The 17397-nt window shown below is 46.8% G+C and overlaps 1 protein-coding gene and 1 pseudogene across 1 annotated transcript; both read left to right on the top strand.

The window, feature by feature from the left end:
- Positions 1–5059: 5059 nt before the first annotated feature.
- Positions 5060–14139, top strand: LOC146341638 (olfactory receptor 14A16-like). Its single transcript, XM_084807588.1, has 3 exons — positions 5060–6094; positions 7048–7130; positions 13967–14139. Exons 1-3 carry the CDS (start codon positions 5202–5204, stop codon positions 14137–14139), a joined length of 1149 nt encoding a protein of 382 aa, XP_084663714.1. The 5' UTR covers positions 5060–5201.
- Positions 14140–14867: 728 nt separating this feature from the next.
- LOC146341637 (olfactory receptor 14I1-like) lies at positions 14868–15824 on the top strand (annotated as a pseudogene).
- The last annotated feature ends 1573 nt before the right edge of the window (positions 15825–17397 follow it).

The raw sequence follows: 17397 nt of genomic DNA, 5'->3' as shown, positions 1-17397 counted from the left end.
GTGACCAGCAACTGCATGTATAAATGGTAACAAGTAAATTAAAAGCTTCATATTTTATGGAGGCAGCAAGACAGAGTAAGAGATAATTTTAAGTTGTATTTTTACTTTAACAGTTTTAAAGGAAGTGGTGGGATTTTAAGAAAACCCACAAAGAGTGAGCCTCTACATAGCTATTCCTAGTAGACTTCCTTCTTTTCACAGGTGGTGGCAGGAGAAGGATAACCTATGTGGCTGGCCCTCCAAATTCTGTTCCCCTACGTTTTAAGATTATTGCATTTTTTGTTCCTTACTTTGGTCCATCAAGTACAGTATATGATGAGGATGGTGATGAACACTCACATAATCAGTGATCTGCAGGGTTATCCACCTGCCATAACATTTGCATTAGCTCTGTGTTGCGTTACATGGGAAGAGAAATCTATATGAGACCAGTATCATCCACTGAACTATTAAGCATACTTTGGCATGAACATGAGCTTTTTGGGCCAGTGACATTGATCAGGTGCTTCCCACCGCCCCCAAGTTAAACACTTAATTGTAAAAGTCAAAATTCACAATGCTTTGTTACCTTAGGTTTGGAGTATATTCATAAGTGAATGTATGTTTATGCTTCATCTCTCACGGAAAATGTAAGGACCCCATAGGTCAGTCACACACCATATGTTTTGCATGAAGGAGAACTCAGATTCAGTCCCTTTTCTTTTCTTTTCTAAGTATGATTAGGCAGCAGGTGATGTCAAATATATACGTAACCTATCACGGTAACGCAGGGACGCAAATGGCGGCCGCTATGGCAACTGCCATTTGCGGCCGCAACCCAGCAGCAGATGGAGGTCTGGCTGTGGGTGGCCCCAGCCGGCGGCCATGCGGACTTGCTGCGGAGCCAGCCAGGGAGGATTCCGGGGGGAGGGATGGATTGCCTCTCCCCCACCACGGATCCCTGGAATGGAGCCAGGTAAGGGATTTGTACATCCCTACCCCTGAATAAATTCATCATGCAGAGCTTGGAATAGTCATTTTTAATAGTTTCCTTTTGGGGTGTGGAGTTGTTTTATATAATGCAGGAATGCTGAGGTGGTTTTCCATAGTACTCCTTCCCACCTAGTCAGCCACTATCTCTTCTCCTAGCTAGGGATATTAGAGAATTCTGCCACAGATCGCAGGGGGGCCAAATTCCAGTGAATTCGGCTCCCCAGAATCCGTGGCGGAACGGAGCCCCCCACCCCTCCACCCCGTGAAAGCCCCGCGAAACGGAGCCTACCTGGCTGCAGCTCCGGCTCTGGCTTCGGCATAGCCTATCATGGCTATATTCACGTAGCCTATCATGGGCTACCATAGGGATGCAAATGGTGTCCCCTACTCAGGATGCCATTTGTGTCCGCACCAGCCCGGCAGTGGCTGGAGGCCCCGCTGTGGGTTGGCCCGGCTGGAGGCTCTACGGCTTGGCCGCAGAGCGTAGCTGGCCGGGCAGGATTCTTGGGGGAGGAATGGATTGCCTCCCCCCACCTGCGGAACCTGGCAGAGCAAGGTAAGCGGGGTTTCGTACACCCCTACTCCTAGCCCACTTTGCAGGGTCGTTGGGAAGCCAGAATAAGGGGAAAGAGCAAAAACTCTGTGTGTGTGTGTGTGTGGTGAAGCAAGCTGGGGCTAATGAAGAAGGCATCCCCTGTGAAGTGGTCACCGGGGGCAGGGGGGGCAGTGCTGCTGCTGCTAGGGATGGCTTGGTGCATTGAATGTATACAAGCCCATTTGTGGATTTCTTACTTCAGTAGTGCAAGCAATATACTGAATTTAATTCCATCACACACTGACATATTTAGCAGAGAAGGACTAGCAGTGCCAGCAACCTCAGGGTAAGCCACTGAGAAGACTCTCTCTCCCTTGGAGGAAGGAGGGGATCAGCTCCCATAGCCTGCTATCCAGATCAGTTCCAACTTCCCTCCTGCTGTAGAGGAGTGGAAGGATGTGGCGGAGCCATCAATCATGTTACAGGAACCAATGATCAGGGGAGGGAAGGGGGTATGGAGCCAGCAGCCCCCTTCTGTCCTGATTGTTATGTGCAGCTTGGCCCAGCCATGAAAAGATATAATGCGGAGGGATGTGCTATGAGAGATGCCTGTATACAGGCCCAGTCTAAATCCCGGAAAGGATCAGGACTAGGGATGTCAGAGAATTCCACCATGAATTTCAGTGAGGCCGAATGCCAGTGCATTCGGTCCCCTGAAATCCGTGGCGGAACGAAGCCCCCCCGCCCCTCACCCCACAAAAGGCGTGTGAAACGGGACACCTACCTGCTGCCATTCGCACTGCTTTGCGAATGGTGGCCGCAGCCGCCATTTGCTTCTTCATTATAGCCATGATAGGCTACGTAAATACTTATGTAGCCTATCACAGCTAATGCAGGGATGCCATTTGCGTCCCTGTATTTTGCCATGATAGGCTACGTAAATATTTACGTAGCCTATCACGGCAAAACAAAAACAGCAAACGCAAATGGCAGCAGCTACAGCAGCTGCCATTTGCGTTCCCTTTTGTTTTTGGCCATGATAGCCTACGAAAATATTTACATAGCCTATTACAGCAAAAGAGAGGGGCACAAATGGTGTAGTGGCCGCCATTTGCGCCCATCTCTTTTGCCGTCATAGGCTACATAAATATTTACGAAGCCTATCATGGCCCCCCAAAAAAGGGAACGCAAATGGCGGCCACCATTGCCGCTGCCATTTGCGTTTGCTGTTTTTTTTTTTTGCCGTGATAGGCTACATAAATATAGGCTATGGCAGATGCCATTTTCATCCCTGTGCAGGCTGCCCAGTAGCTGGATGTACAGCTGTGACCAGCCGGAGAGAATTTCGGGGGGAGGGACGGAGCGCCTCCCCCCCCTGCAAACGTCAGTGACGTCACCCTTCGAAAAGGTAAGTGACTTTCGTATATCCCTAATCAGGACTCAAAAGGAATGGTTAGTTTGTAGTGGAATAAAATGCCAGGTGTGAAGACAGCCTAAGCAATGACAATGCTTGGGCAACATGCCCACGAAGATAGGTAGGCCTGGCCTCTGATAAATTTGTGTACCAGGTCTACCCTTCTGTTGTTTCTGAAGGGCAGACCTGGTATCTGAACAATGTCTTTCCATTCACAGCTGAAACCCTATTTTTACCCCTGACGCCCTTCTCCCATGTAATAGGGAAAAGGTAAAGGTGTCCCCAGCCAGTCATGTCCGACTCTAGGGGGTGGTGCTCATCTCCATTTCTAAGCTGAAGAGCCAGTGCTGTCCGAAGACACTTCCGTGGTCATGTGGCCGGCATGATTGAACACCGAGGTGCACGGAACGCTGTTACCTTTCCTGCCAAATTGGTGCCTATTTATCTACTTGCAATTTCTTGCTTTCAAACTGCTATGTTGGCAGGAGCTGGGACTGAAGGCAGGAGCTCACTCCATCATGCAGCACTCGGGTCTCGAACTGTTGTCCTGTCGACCTTCTGGTCTGCAGTTCAGCATCTTAACCACTAAGCCACCGTGGCTCCCCATGTAATAGACCTTGGTCCAATGGCCATTATAGGGTCTTCTCTGCAGACAACGTACAATAGATTCAGATACCTTCACAATTACTACAATGCATGAGAAATCACTAACCTCTGTGAAACTGCATGGCACACTCTCTTCACTCCAAGGCCTGCACTAAGAAAGAGATGGGGAGAAGCTCCACTTGGGCCTCCAGCAAGAGCTACAAATGGCAGGTTCTCTGAAAGCAATACACACACACACAAAGAACACTCTCTGGCCCTTAACAGATTACACTGCTTCTACAATAAACTTCACAGCCCCATCTGAATTTCCCTAAAACACCCACACAACAGGAGATTGGGTAACAACACTGGCCTACACCACAGAATTGTCTCCCACTACTCTGATTCCCACCCTGCAAATGGGGAATGACAGCAGTGGGCTACTTTACAGGACTGGTATAACCCACACTTTCTCAGCCACAGCCCTGCCTCCTGCAATGGGAGTATAATAATAATGAGATTTTTGCAGACATTGTTAGTGTAATCTTTTGTTGTTGTTGTTCAGTCGTTCAGTCGTGTCCGACTCTTCGTGACCCCATGGACCATAGCACGCCAGGCCTTCCTGTCCTGAGTGTAATCTTTTAGATGATTCTAAACTTGGGGGTGGGTAATAACAAGTTATAGAGTTTGAAGGCTCATGAACTTTGCTGCTACCTTTTGGGGTTTTTTGGCAGACACACTAGTGCCCAAACTCAGGTACACTGAACTCCTAGTTTTCAAAAATGTTTCTTTTCTTTTCTTTTTAAAAAGAGGCTGCTATTACCTCCTTACAGGGAAGACCCCCCAAAGGCTTAACAGACCAGAAGTATTAACACACCCAGACAGTGGGTGTGTTGACCCTTGCTAGGACTTCATTCATTGGCGATAAACACTGAAAGGTGGGAGCAGGCTAGTTTATAACAAAACGAATAGGCAGAATGGTGGCTGAACATTTTGCCTCATATCCCGGGTTCTACAAGACCTAGAGATTAGCTTTTTTAAAAAAACACACACACGAAAGCTTGGAATCTGGAGATTATGGTTGAATATCCAACTCCCCTTCCTGCCAAGAGCCATGTTTTACTTGAAGGTGAAAGGAGGGCAAATCTGCAAAGGGGAAATGCAGGGACAGGCAGAATAGTGGCTGCACATTTTGCCTCATATTCTGGGTTCCACAAGACTTAGAGATTTGCTTTTTTTTTTTTTTATGAAAGCTGGGAATCTGGAGGTTATGGTTCAATGTCCATTTGCCCTTCCTGTGGAGGCCCATGGTTTTCCATGTGACGTTCTATGGGTAAGTGCGTGAGTAGGGGTTTGGTTGCCTCTCTTCCTGCTCCTGGGTTGCTTCTTCATAGGGGGGGATTGAAATGTTGGACGGTTTCTTTATTGTAAAATCCTGGCCCTCCCCCATGAAAAGGGGCCCTTCCTGGTTTTTTTCCTTCCTCAGCTTTTTTTCTGAGGGGGGGTCATGGAAATTTGAGAGAGAGAACATTGAACACATTTGTTTTCACACTACTGATTTATTAAATAAATATCAGGGGGATTTGGTTGGTAAATTAGGGGAATCATGTTTACATTAGCTGGTAAACCAATATTAGTAGATTAACAACTGTCTTCTTCCTTCCAAAGGTAGGATGCAAGTAATGAAGGGGAAAAATGACCAATCTTACTTCGATATTCACGTTTTTGCTGCTGGAATTCTCAGACGTCCGAGAACTACAGATCTTGCACTTCTTTGTTTTCCTAGCATTGTACCTGGCAGCAATTACAGGGAATCTTCTCATCATTGTTACTGTTGCCCTTGATCACCACCTACACACCCCCATGTACTTCTTCTTAATGAATTTGGCCATGCTGGACTTTGGAACAATTTCAGTCATTATACCCAAATCCATGGCTATGTCCCTCATGAATAACAGGTCAATTTCTTATTCTGGATGCGTGGCTCAAGTGTTTTTTTATTTCTTCTTTGCAGCGTCAAATCTTGCCCTCCTAACTATAATGGCACATGATTGCTATGTTGCTATCTGCAACCCGCTCCAGTATGAGAGCATTATGCACAAAGAAGCCTGCCTTCAGATGGTCACCACTGGGTGGATTGCTAGTCTTCTTTATGCCATTTTACACACTGGTGGCACCTTTACAATCACTTTCTGTTCTAACATTGTCCATCAGTTCTTCTGTGAAGTCCCGCAGTTAATAAAACTCTCCTGCTCTGACATTTACCTAGTTGAACTTGGGCTCCTTTTACTAGGCTGTACTATCGCACTAGGATGCTTTATATTCATCATCATAACGTACATGCAGATCTTTGCTGTGGTGCTCAGAATCCCCTCTGTACATGTTCAGAAAAAAGCTCTCTCCACTTGTCTTCCCCACCTCATGGTTGTCTCTGTGTTTCTATTCAGTGGAGTCTTTGCCTATGCACGGCCTCCAACAGATGCTTCTTCTGATCTGGATATAGCTTTTACTCTCATATATGTCATAGTTCCTCCTATGCTGAATCCATTCATCTATTGCATGAGAAACAAAGAGATCAAGGCTGCTTTGTGGAAAAAGTTAAGATTTGGGATGTTACTCTAGAATTATCTGTAGAAATTGGATTGAATGCTCTTCTGTGTATAACTGCTTATTCCTGCAGCTGTTAAACTTGCATAATAAACACTAGCATTCCTCCACGCTGGGATGCCACAGCGTGAGATGGGGTTGTACATGGCATGGGGTAAGATGTGACCATGCCTGTGTCCGCATGTGGCTGCATCCAGAAGACTGCCGCCAGTTTGGTCCAGGTGGCAGCCTTTTTTGCCTAGTCTTCACTGACGTTCATCGGGGTTGTTGTTTTTAGTCTGGGAGGTAGATTCATTTAGGTTAATTTGATCACATTTGCATGGCAGGTATGTGCAGAAAAGGCAGGTGGACTATAGCACAGGTGAGCACACTGAGGCACCTTGATGGCGATTGCTAAGGCTTTCCACTCCAGGCTGTAGGACATGTGGGCAAGATACAGATTGCCTATTGGTATAACTTGGCTCTGCCACTCTGAGTTGTGGGGCCCTGGGAAGGGGTGATATGGAAAAGCCTCCCTGATCACCTAGAACGGTGTGGCCTTGAGGAGGTAGTTATTCTTGGGAATATTGCATCCTTGCCTGCAAGTTACAGGAAAGGGGCACTGCTGCAGTTGCTTAGTTAGTGCATGGGCGTAGCTTGCCTTCGGATCTCTATAGACTACAATGTGCTTCCCCCTTCCTGCCCCCCCCTCCATTGCTGGGAGCACATGGCTTGCTCTCTTGCTCTTGCGTGTGTAAAGCAAAACAAAATGGACTGAACATACTCTCTTGAAACCCTGTTCTCTACCTGAATCTTGTGTGCAAGAGTACTTGTGAATAAAGCTGTTTTCTTTCTTCACTAAAGAAGGGTGTGGTGTTCTTTTGTTAAAGCCTTGTGGTAAGTGCTCATTTCCGTTCTGCCTTTTGTTTTTCTCTGCTAACTACCTTTTCAACAGGAGGCATCAATACCAAATAAATGCCATCAGTTACAAGTCCAGCACTCCAAAAGCCAGGGTGGTCTTGCCCAGGCATCACACAGGCTGGAGGCCATATTTCCTACATAAGCACCCCTTCAGAGCCTGTTCATATTCAATAAAAGAGCCCCTAGTTCAGCCCATTTTGTGTCCTGCCTCTTTATTACTGCCTACACTCACCATTCAGTATTTTGTCACTCAACTTGCTTTCCATCCCCTCTAACTTGTATTCTGTATCATTCTTCCTTCTTTGTTCATCTCCTCCCTCCTTTAGCTACATAAACCCTAATATGCTTCCATTCCAGGTCAGCTCATCAGCTGATTTATGATCTATGCATAAACCTATGCACAATTTAAATACTTCCAACATCTCATTAATCTCCAGGACCATTTCTGTAAGATCAGTAAGGCCTTGTTTCTTGCTACTCCCATCTTCATCCAACAATAGTGACGCCTCATAACTGAATGGCAATTTGCACTCAGGTGGGTTGCAAGCCTGGTGGCAGCATGACAAACTCCCAGGGTGCTCATGTATGGCCACTGCATGAGTGAAACAGCTCTTAGGGTTTTATTCAAAACAAATCAAAACCCCAAACCTTTTATTCTAAAATATATTTCAGTGTAACCAAAAACAATAAATAGTTACAATTAAAAAACTCTGTGAAGTTATGAAATGTTGCTGTGGATGGTGAAGATGCACCATACATTTTGGAGCAGGAGGAGAGAATGTAAGTACATATGGGAGTACAGCTAAGGGTGCAATCATATGGCCGCTAGACAGCAGCTAGACTGCCATAGGATTTTTCCATTCCTAGAAAACCCCCTCCCCACCCCCACCCCCTCCCCCTCGTAAGAGCCATGATTCGTCCCTAACTCTGTGCTCAGATTCAGAAGAACAATTAGGAGCTGGGTAAAAGGGGGTGTTCCTGGGGGTGGGGAGGGGAGGGGATGGCAGAAGCATAGTTATGATGCATTGTCTGGCCATCCCTCCCACCCCTGTTCTGAAGCACTGCGGCTAGACAGCCAAAGATCCCCTGCGCACTTTGCCTGCCCTGCATTGGATAGGTAGTCACTTGGGATGGCAGAGAATTCCGCCACAGATCTTGGTGAGGACCAATGCCAGTGCATTCGGCCCCCTGAACTCCATGGCAGAACGGTCTGCCTCCCCGCGGTTCCCCCCCGGGATGAGATTTACCTGGGGCGGAACTTCAGGGTGGTGGTGGCAGCTGCGGCAGCTGGTCTTCCGACCGGCTGCCACCGCCGCTGCCATTTCCAGTCTTGTTAAAAAAAGAAGAAAAAGACGTGATAGGCTACGTAAATCTTTACGTAGCCTATCATGGCTGGGTGGGTTTAAAACAACAACAACAACAACAACAACCACGTACGCAAATGGCGGCGGCTACGGCCACTGCAATTTGCGTTCCTTGTTTTTGGCCGTCTTAGTCTGCGTAAATATTTACGTAGACTATGACGGCGAAAATCAAGGGGAATGCAAATAGTGTAGCAGGCGCTATTTGCGTCCCTTTTTGATTCACCGTTTTAGCCTACGTAAATATTTACGTAGGCTAAAACAGTGAATCAAAAAGGGTTGCAAATAGCGCCTGCTATGCTATTTGCGTTCCCCTTTATTTTCGCCATCATAGCCTACGTAAATATTTACGTAGATTCAGACGGCCAAAAACAAGGAACACAAATGGCGGTGGCCGCAGCCGCCGCCATTTGCGTATGTGGTTCCCCCCCCCAGAGCCCTCCTCAGCCGGAAATCCAGCTGCGGATGGCTCTAGGCTGGGCTGAGCCTGGCCGGCTGCTCCGCGGAGCTGCCGTGGAGCACAGCCGGCCATCGAGGATTCCGGGGGGAGGAATGGATTGCCTTCCCCCCCACCATCAACATAATCCGCAAAAGGTAACTCACTTTTGTACATCCCTAGTAGTCACCTTCGAGTTCGAAGGCAGTTGCATATCCCTGTAGTATCGGTTTCTAAATCTGAGAAACATTGCCTGGGCAAGTAAGTGGAGTCAATTGTACCCAACCACTTATAGTTAATTGATTGGGAAGGTATGCTTGAGCAAATGTCAAAGATCCATCTAGACTAGAATAATTCCTTATCACTTGGTTTTAATCCTTGGGTTACACAGAAACAGTGGAAGAAAACACAACAGTATCAGTGTATTGCTATTTTAATGACATTTATGGCAATTCCTAATCCCGGGTTTTTGTATTTACTAGCATTTTGCAGATTAACATTTGCAAGTATATAATTTCAAGTGTATAATTTGATATCCTATGTAAGTTCCTGTGGGTCCCTTTAAGTGGGAAAGAGGCACTGGTCTACACATACACTGAAAGCTAAATTATGAAGCAAGCCATTCCTGCTTAAAACCACGATGTTCCCTTCCCCTATGCTGCCAAGATGCACCCATTTTTGGTGCCTCTTAACGATCAATGAAATGGGTGGATTATTTTCAGAACTTGCTTTGGCATTTTTCATAACTGGAACCATAATCAATTACAGTGCTGCTGCTGGGGAACATGGTTACAAGCACCACACCCCAAATCAATAGCATCAGTACCACTCTCACCCCTACTGCATCAGATGAGACCCCCTATTTCCTATGTTATTTTCGGATAACACGTGTTTAGGAATGCTTTTATAAATCTGTATTTTGTGAGAAAATAAATTCAGAATACTCTCTCTCTCTCTCTCTGTGTGTGTGTGTGTGTGTACACACACACACACACAAACAGATTACTGCATACACACACACACAGAGGGGGGAGAGAGAGAGAGAGAGAGAGAGAGATTACTACATACACACACAACAAAAACTAACTGATCATGAATCACTATTCAGTGAGTATAGGTGCTGAACCTAGGGATGGCGGAGAATTCCGCCACGGATTTCAGTGAGGCCAAATGCACTGGCATTTGGCCCCCCGAAACCCATGGCGGAACGGCCTCCCACCCTCCGCCACCCCGCGGAATCCTCCCCGGATGAAGCTTACCTGGGGCGGATGCTCCAGCAGCGGTGGCTCCGGTGGCTGGTCTCTTGGCCGGCTGCTGCGGCTGCAAATGGCGGCCTTCGTAGCGGCCACCATTTGCATCCTGCCAGGCTGCCATGATAGGCTATGTAAATACTTACAGGAGAGATGACATCCTGTGCTTCCAAAGCTCTTTGCACTATTATTCCTGCTCAGAGGGCAGCAGCAGGATCCACCTGCCTGCCCAGGATGGAAGATAAGAGCTTTTCCAAGCACAGGGGCACTGGCCAATGCCAGCACTTCCTGCGGGAGAAGAGGGTTCCTAGCACAGGACATACAGTATGTGGAAGGCAAAAGGAAAGAAAACACACACACACACACCCCTCTTGGCCTGCTCCTAGTATTCATGTAAGTGTCAAAGTCCCTCACCCCCGAAAATTTCTGTGAAAATTCTCACACTTCCCACAATTTTCATATGAAATTTCTTTTTGACCCTCCCCCCATTTGAATGGTTTGAAAAAAAGAGACTGAAAAATTTGGCATACCACTAGTTTCGCGTACATAAGAACAAGAATGGGAACTCCCCACTTTGTGATAAAAGCAGTGTGTACTTTGACCCAGAAGCCATCTTTAGTCCTAAGGGGCTTCCTACTGTGGAGTAGATCCTAACAAGGAAGTGATGGCAGCAAATCTGTCCAGGAAGTTAGCAAGGTGTGTTGAGTTTCAGAGCCGGCTATGGTTCAAATGTGGTTCTGATCAGTCACAGGGGTATGTTTAAGAAATATACATAGCCTATCTCAAGTTTAGAATAATAGGAGAACGGTTCACACATTGCCAGACCAACATTGCCTTCTTGAGTTGATATCTAAGGGCCAAATTACTCATAACTAGGATTGTGACCATACCAGGTGCCCCAAAATAGTTGAAGCTACACAGTTTTTGTATACATGAGAAAGGAAGCTCCAGTAAGTATCAATAGCAGCTTCCTTTGAAACAAAAATAGCATAAATAAGTGGCTGTGATTTGTGTCAGGACCACAACAGGGAAGTTGAACTCCCCTGCCTGCCTGCTAGGGTCCTGATCCAGACCTCCAACTACTGCTATTTGTTGTTTTAAAAAGATATGCCTTACATCAAGCCTTATGTTTAATGCCTAGTTTGTTTGGCCTTAGTTGCTATTTTTACCTAATTTCAGCCTCTCTCTCTCTCTCTGTAAAGCTACCATATAAGACAATGCCATTGTCCTTCCTTAAGTAGCGACACACTATTTTTCTTCCATAGTGGAGATTTGCATTGTATATAGAGCACACTCATTGACATGAGCAAGAACTGTGGATGGTGAGTCCTACTTTTCATCTTTCTATCATGCCACCCCATCTTCCCTTTCTTGAGTACAGCACAACCACAATCTCCCCTCAGCTGGTTGTCCTCATGGGTATCCCCAGGAATGTTTCCAAGATGGGGTGGGGGCAAAGCTGCAGTGCACAGCAGTTGGTAGTTCAAAGTTGCACACATAGCGTGAATTGGTACAACATATATGTGCTCTCCTCTTCTGTCTGTGCTTTGCTGCTTAGCATCACATTCCATTTAAATGCCTACAAAAAATAGTAGAAGATTCTTGGAATTGTAAAGCACTAATGCGGAAAACTGTTATATTCAAGAACCATGATGATCTCCAGCCAAACTTTACTGGAAGTGAGGGATAAAACACACACACCTAAGAACGAGAGAAAAAAATGCAAATGCAGAAAGTACAGCTGTCTTAGGAAGGCCATATTAGATATTTTATGGCATCACTGCCCTTATCATAATATTCACAACTTCACATCAGTTGTGCGGAGTGATTTCCTTGTTTCTCTGTAGCAGTCTTCCCTGACCTGGTTCCCCCAAGATATTTTGGACTACGACTCTTAGCAATCCTGACCATTGGCCATGCCGGCTAGGGCTGAAAGGAGTTGAAATCCAAAACGTCTGGTGGGCACCAAGTTGAGGAAGGTGGCTCTAGAGACTAGCAGTCTAATCTATGAAGCGATTCTTTAGCAGTGGGAGGAGAAATGAGTATACTTAATCAGGGTTTATGTTCCTAGAGGAGCCTGGATTACTCACTTTATTTTCCACATTTTTATTAGCCACTTTTTCCACTGGCTCAGAATTAGGGATGTACGAAAGTGACTTACCTTTCGCGGATTATGTTGATGGTGGGGGGGAGGCGCTCCGTCCCTCCCCCTGGAATCCTGGCCAGCTGGCTGTGCTCCTCAGGGATTCTGCAGAGCCGCCGGCCGGCTTCGCCAGCAGACGGACATCCAGCCGCTGGCTAGCAGGGATGCAAATGGCAGCGTCCATAGCCACCGCTGTTTGCGTCCCTGTAGTCAGCCGTGATAGGCTACATAAATCACATTTTTTTTTAACCTAGCCGTGATAGGCTATGTAAATCTTTACATAGCCTATCACATCTTTTTTTTTTACATGGGAAATGGCGGCGGCGGCAGCCAGTCGGATGACCAGCCGGAGCCACCACCAGAGCCGTCGCCACCCGGAAGATCAGCCCCAGGTAAGTCTCATTCCGGGGGGATCCACGGGGGGGCAGGGGGCGGCAGGCCGTTCCGCCACAGATTTTGAGGGGCTGAATGCGCTGGCATTCGGCCTCCCCGAGATCCATGGTGGAATTCTCTGACATCCCTACTCAGAATACACGTTTTGCATAGCTTGAATGTTTAACCACAGCAATGTTCTTTTGGAATTGCATCTCTTTCCTGGTACTACACATTTTGTGTATGGTTGCATTTTTTTTAAAGCCCTGATAGCATTAGAGAATGCATCAACCCTTTCTCATACATCTGGAGACTAAGCAGTGACAAGAGGGGTGGGGAGTCTCCAGTTGGGCCTCCAGAAAGAGCTAAAAATGCCAGGTTCTCTGAAAGCTATATACACACACAAAGACCATCCTCTCTGGCCCTTAATAAATTACCCTGCTTCTACAATACACTTCACAGCCCCATCTGAATTTCCCTAAAAGATCAACACACCAGGAGATTGGATAATAACATTGGACTACACCACAGAATTGTTTTACACCACTCTAATTCCCACCCTGCAAAATGGGAATAACAGCAGCGGGCTACTTTACAGGAATGGGGTACCCCACACTTTATCGGCCATTGCCCTGATTCTTGCAATAGGGATATAATAATGGTGAACATTATCTGCATAAATTGTCAGGCTAATTTTTTAAATGATTATAAACTCAGGTGGAAAAATAATAAGAAGACCTGAGTTAGAAAGCTCATGAACTTTGCTGCTACTTTTTTTTTTTGGCAGATTCACTACTTCCTAAACTCAGCTACACCAAACTCCTGTTTTTCTAAATTGTTTGTTCTTGTGGCTGCTGCTGTTGTTGTTTAATGAGGCTGCAATTACCTCCTAAGAGGGAAGACCCCCAAAGGCTTCACACGCCCAGAAGGGTTAATACACCCAGGCAGTGGATGTGTTGACCATTGCTAGGACTTCATTCATTGGCTATAAACACTGAAAGGTGGGAGCAGGCTAGTTTCTCACAAAACGAATAGGCAGAATGGTGGCTGAACATTTTGTCTCATATCCCGGGTTCCACAAGACCTGGAGATTAGCTTTTTTAAAAAAACACACACACAAAAGCTTGGAATCTGGAGATTATGGTTGAATATCCAACTCCCCTTCCTGCCGAGAGCCATGTTTTACTTGTGGCTGAAAGGAGGGCAAATCTGCAAAGGGGAAATGCAGGGACAGGCAACTATCCTATGCCAGCAGCTAGCTAGGGAATACAATGGGTGAAACGTTCTTGGCCTGCTGAGTAGTGTCTATGAGATTGCATCCCCCAGGTCTACCCCCTTTGGGGGAAGGGAGGCGTTCCCCTGTCACCCTTTCCCAGGCTGCTAAACATCAGGTGGGGGAGTTGAGTTGGCCTCACAAGTGACCCTCATCCCCCTGCTTGGGGCACAAAACCCACAGCAGGAAGCCTTAGGCATCACCTGTGATGAAAACTGTGCCTCAGAATGCTCACCATCCCTGTTCTCAGCAGCAGTGCCCCCTCTAGCAGCCAACCTGGAAAAAATGTGACCAAATTAAACAAACCATAAGAACAGAATTCCTGATCCACCTAATGGACACCCCTGCCCAAACATACACTGTGGAGTAGGCAAAAAGACACACAGCCTCAGCCAATCAAACTATGAGCCAAAAAAATCCTACTCGGCCCTGAAAAGGTGTGACCAGGACAACCCACACTGCATCTAGGGAGGGGGGAAGGGCTCTTCAGCACTTTGAAGAGGTGGGAAGGATGGACATGGAGAGCTAAAACACTTCCCAGACCCGTCCCAAGGTGGTGGCACCAAGCTGGAACCACCAGTGGTGATAGCCTACGTCTCCCCCCCCACAATGCCCCCCACCTCAGCCAGGCAAGTCATAGTCAGGGTAGGGCATTTGTGATGTTCTATGGGTAAGCATGTGAGTACTGTACATGCTTGGTTGCCTCCTTCCTGTTCCTGGGCTACTTCTCTGTGGGGCTGAACTGAAATGTGGGAGGGTTCCATTTTTGTAAAATGCTGGCCTTCTGCCATGAAAAGGTCCCCTTTCTGGTTAGCATTGGGGTAGGAGAGCATCAAAATTTGAGAGAAAAAAATGAACAAATTTGTTTGCACAGTACTGATTTAGCAAAGAAATATCTGGGGGATTTGGTTGGTGCATTACAGGAATCATGCTTAAATTAACCGGTTAATCAGTATTAGTCGACCAAAAACTGTTTTCTTCTTCCTTCCACAGGGAGCATGCAATTAATGAAGGGGAAAATGAGTAATCTTACTTCCATGTTCACGTTTCTCCAGCTGGAATTCTCAGATGTCCGAGAACTACAGATCTTAGACTTCTTTGTGTTCCTGGCATTGTACCTGACAGCAATTACAGGGAATCTTCTCATCATCATTACAGTTGTCATTGATCACCACCTATACACCCCCATATACTTCTTCCTAATGAATTTGGCCGTGCTGGACTTTGGAACAATTTCAGTCATGGTACCCAAATCCATGACTATATCCCTCATGAACAACAGGTCAATCTCTTATTCTGGATGTGTTACTCAAGTTTTCTTTTATTTCTTCTTTGCAACATCAAATCTTGCCCTCCTAACTATAACGGCACATGATTGCAACATGATCGAACTATAATGGCACATGATCGCAACATTGCTATCTGCAACCCACTCCAATATGAGATAATTATACACAAAGGAGCCTGCCTTCAGATGGTCGCCACTGGGTGGATTGCTAGTCATCTTTATCCCATACTACACACTGGTTGCACCTTTGCGAACGCATTCTGTTCTAACATTGTCCATCAGTTCTTCTGTGAAGTCCCACAGTTATTAAAGCTCTCCTGCTCTCCTGCTTCAACCTAGTTGAAGTTGGGCTCCTATTACTAGGCTGTAGCATAGGGCTAGGATGCTTTATTTTCATCTTCATCACATACATGCAGATCTTTGCTGTGGTGCTCAGAATCCCCTCTACATGGTCAGAAAAAAGCTCTCCACCTGTCTTCCCCACCTCACGGTTGTGTCTGTGTTTATGTTCAGTGGAGTCTTTGCCTATGCACGTCCTCCCACTGATTCTTCTTCTGATCTGGATATAGCTTTTACTCTCATATATGTCATAGTTCCTCCGATGTTGAATCCATTCATCTATTGCATGAGAAACTATGAGATCAAGGCTGCTTTCTGGGAAAGGTTAAGATTTGGGGCACTACTCTAGAATTTTCTGTAGGAATTGGGTTGAATGCTCTTCTGCATGTAATTGTTTACTCCTGCAGTTATCTACCTTGCATTATAAACACAAGCATTTCTGACTAGGGACAGCCATGCTTGAGCCAAGGATTTCACTACTATAGCATCCCTGTTGGTTTCTGATGGTCAGGATAAGTAGCTGGAGGCCGGGCTGCAATTATTCTCAAGTGCTGCCAGCCCACTGCTACCACCACAACTCCATCAGTCACCCTTCACTAAGTGCAAGCAAGCAGGCTGGGTAGCCCTATCGGGCATCGCCCTCTCCTCCCACTTCTTCCACTTCATCTTCCCTGGTCTATCCTCCTCTTCCTGTCCCCCCCCCCACATTTAAGAAGCACAGGCTGAGCATTCACCCATATTTTCTAGGGATGTCAGGGAATTCCACCACGGATCTTGGTCAGGCCGAATGCCAGTGCATTCAGCCCCCTGAACTCCGTGGCGGAACGGCCTGCCCCCCCGCCCCCCTGCGTATCCCCCCAGGACGACACTCACCTGGGGTGGATCTTCTGGGCTCTGGCGGTGGCGGCTCTGGCGGCGGCGGCTGGTCTTCCGACCGGCTGCCGCCACCGCCATTTCCACTCTGGTAAAAAAAAAAGAAAGAAAGAAAAAGAAAGAAAGAAAGATGTGATAGGCTACGTAAAGATTTACATAGCCTATTATGACTAGTTTTTTTTTTAAAAAAACACAACATGATAGGCTACGTAAATCTTTACGTAGCCTATCATGGCTGGGTGGGTTAAAAAACAAACAAACCTGCGTATGCAAATGGTGGCAGCTACGGCCGCCGCCATTTGCGTTCCTTATTTTTGCCCTCTTAATCTACGTAAATATTTACGTAGACTATGACGGTGAAAATAAAGGGGAATGCAAATAGCATAGCGGGCGCTATTTGCGTCCCTTTTTGATTCACCATTTTAGCCTACGTAAATATTTACGTAGGCTAAAATGGGGAATCAAAAAGGGACGCAAATAGCGCCTGCTACGCTATTTGTGTTCCCCTTGATTTTCGCCATCATAGTCTACGTAAATATTTACATAGATTAAGAGGGCAAAAATAAGGAATGCGATTTTTTTTTTTGTTGTTACCCAGAGCCCTCTGTGGCCTGAAATCTGGCTGCGGACGGCTCTGGCCTGGCCGGGCCTGGCCGGCTGCTCCGCGGAGCTGCCATGGAGCACAGCCGGCCTCGGAGGATTCCGGGGGGGAGGAATGGAGTGCCTCCCCACCGGCGAGGATTCTGGGGGGAGGGATGGAATGCCCCCCCATCAACATAATCCGCGAACAAGTAAGTGACTTTCGTACATCCCTAATATTTTCAAATATTTGAGACATGGTTTGAGAGCCTCGTGCGGCACAGAGTGGTAGGCAGCAGTATTGCAACTGAAACTCTCCCCACGACCTGAGTTCGATCCCAGCAGTAGTTGGGTCCCGGGTAGCCGGCTCAGGTCAACTCAGCCTTCCATCTAGGGTTGGCGGAGAATTTCTCCCCGAAACTTCAGGGGGCCGAGCGCCAATGTGTTCGGCCCCCCGAACAAGTTTCAGG

This window comes from Heloderma suspectum, chromosome 6, assembly GCF_057233095.1.
Source record: "Heloderma suspectum isolate Gila_16-S chromosome 6, 16-S_ref, whole genome shotgun sequence".
Classification (NCBI taxonomy): Eukaryota; Metazoa; Chordata; class Lepidosauria; order Squamata; family Helodermatidae; genus Heloderma; species Heloderma suspectum.
Note: the sequence above shows the minus strand (reverse complement) of the source record. Positions and strands in the feature narration are given on the sequence as shown.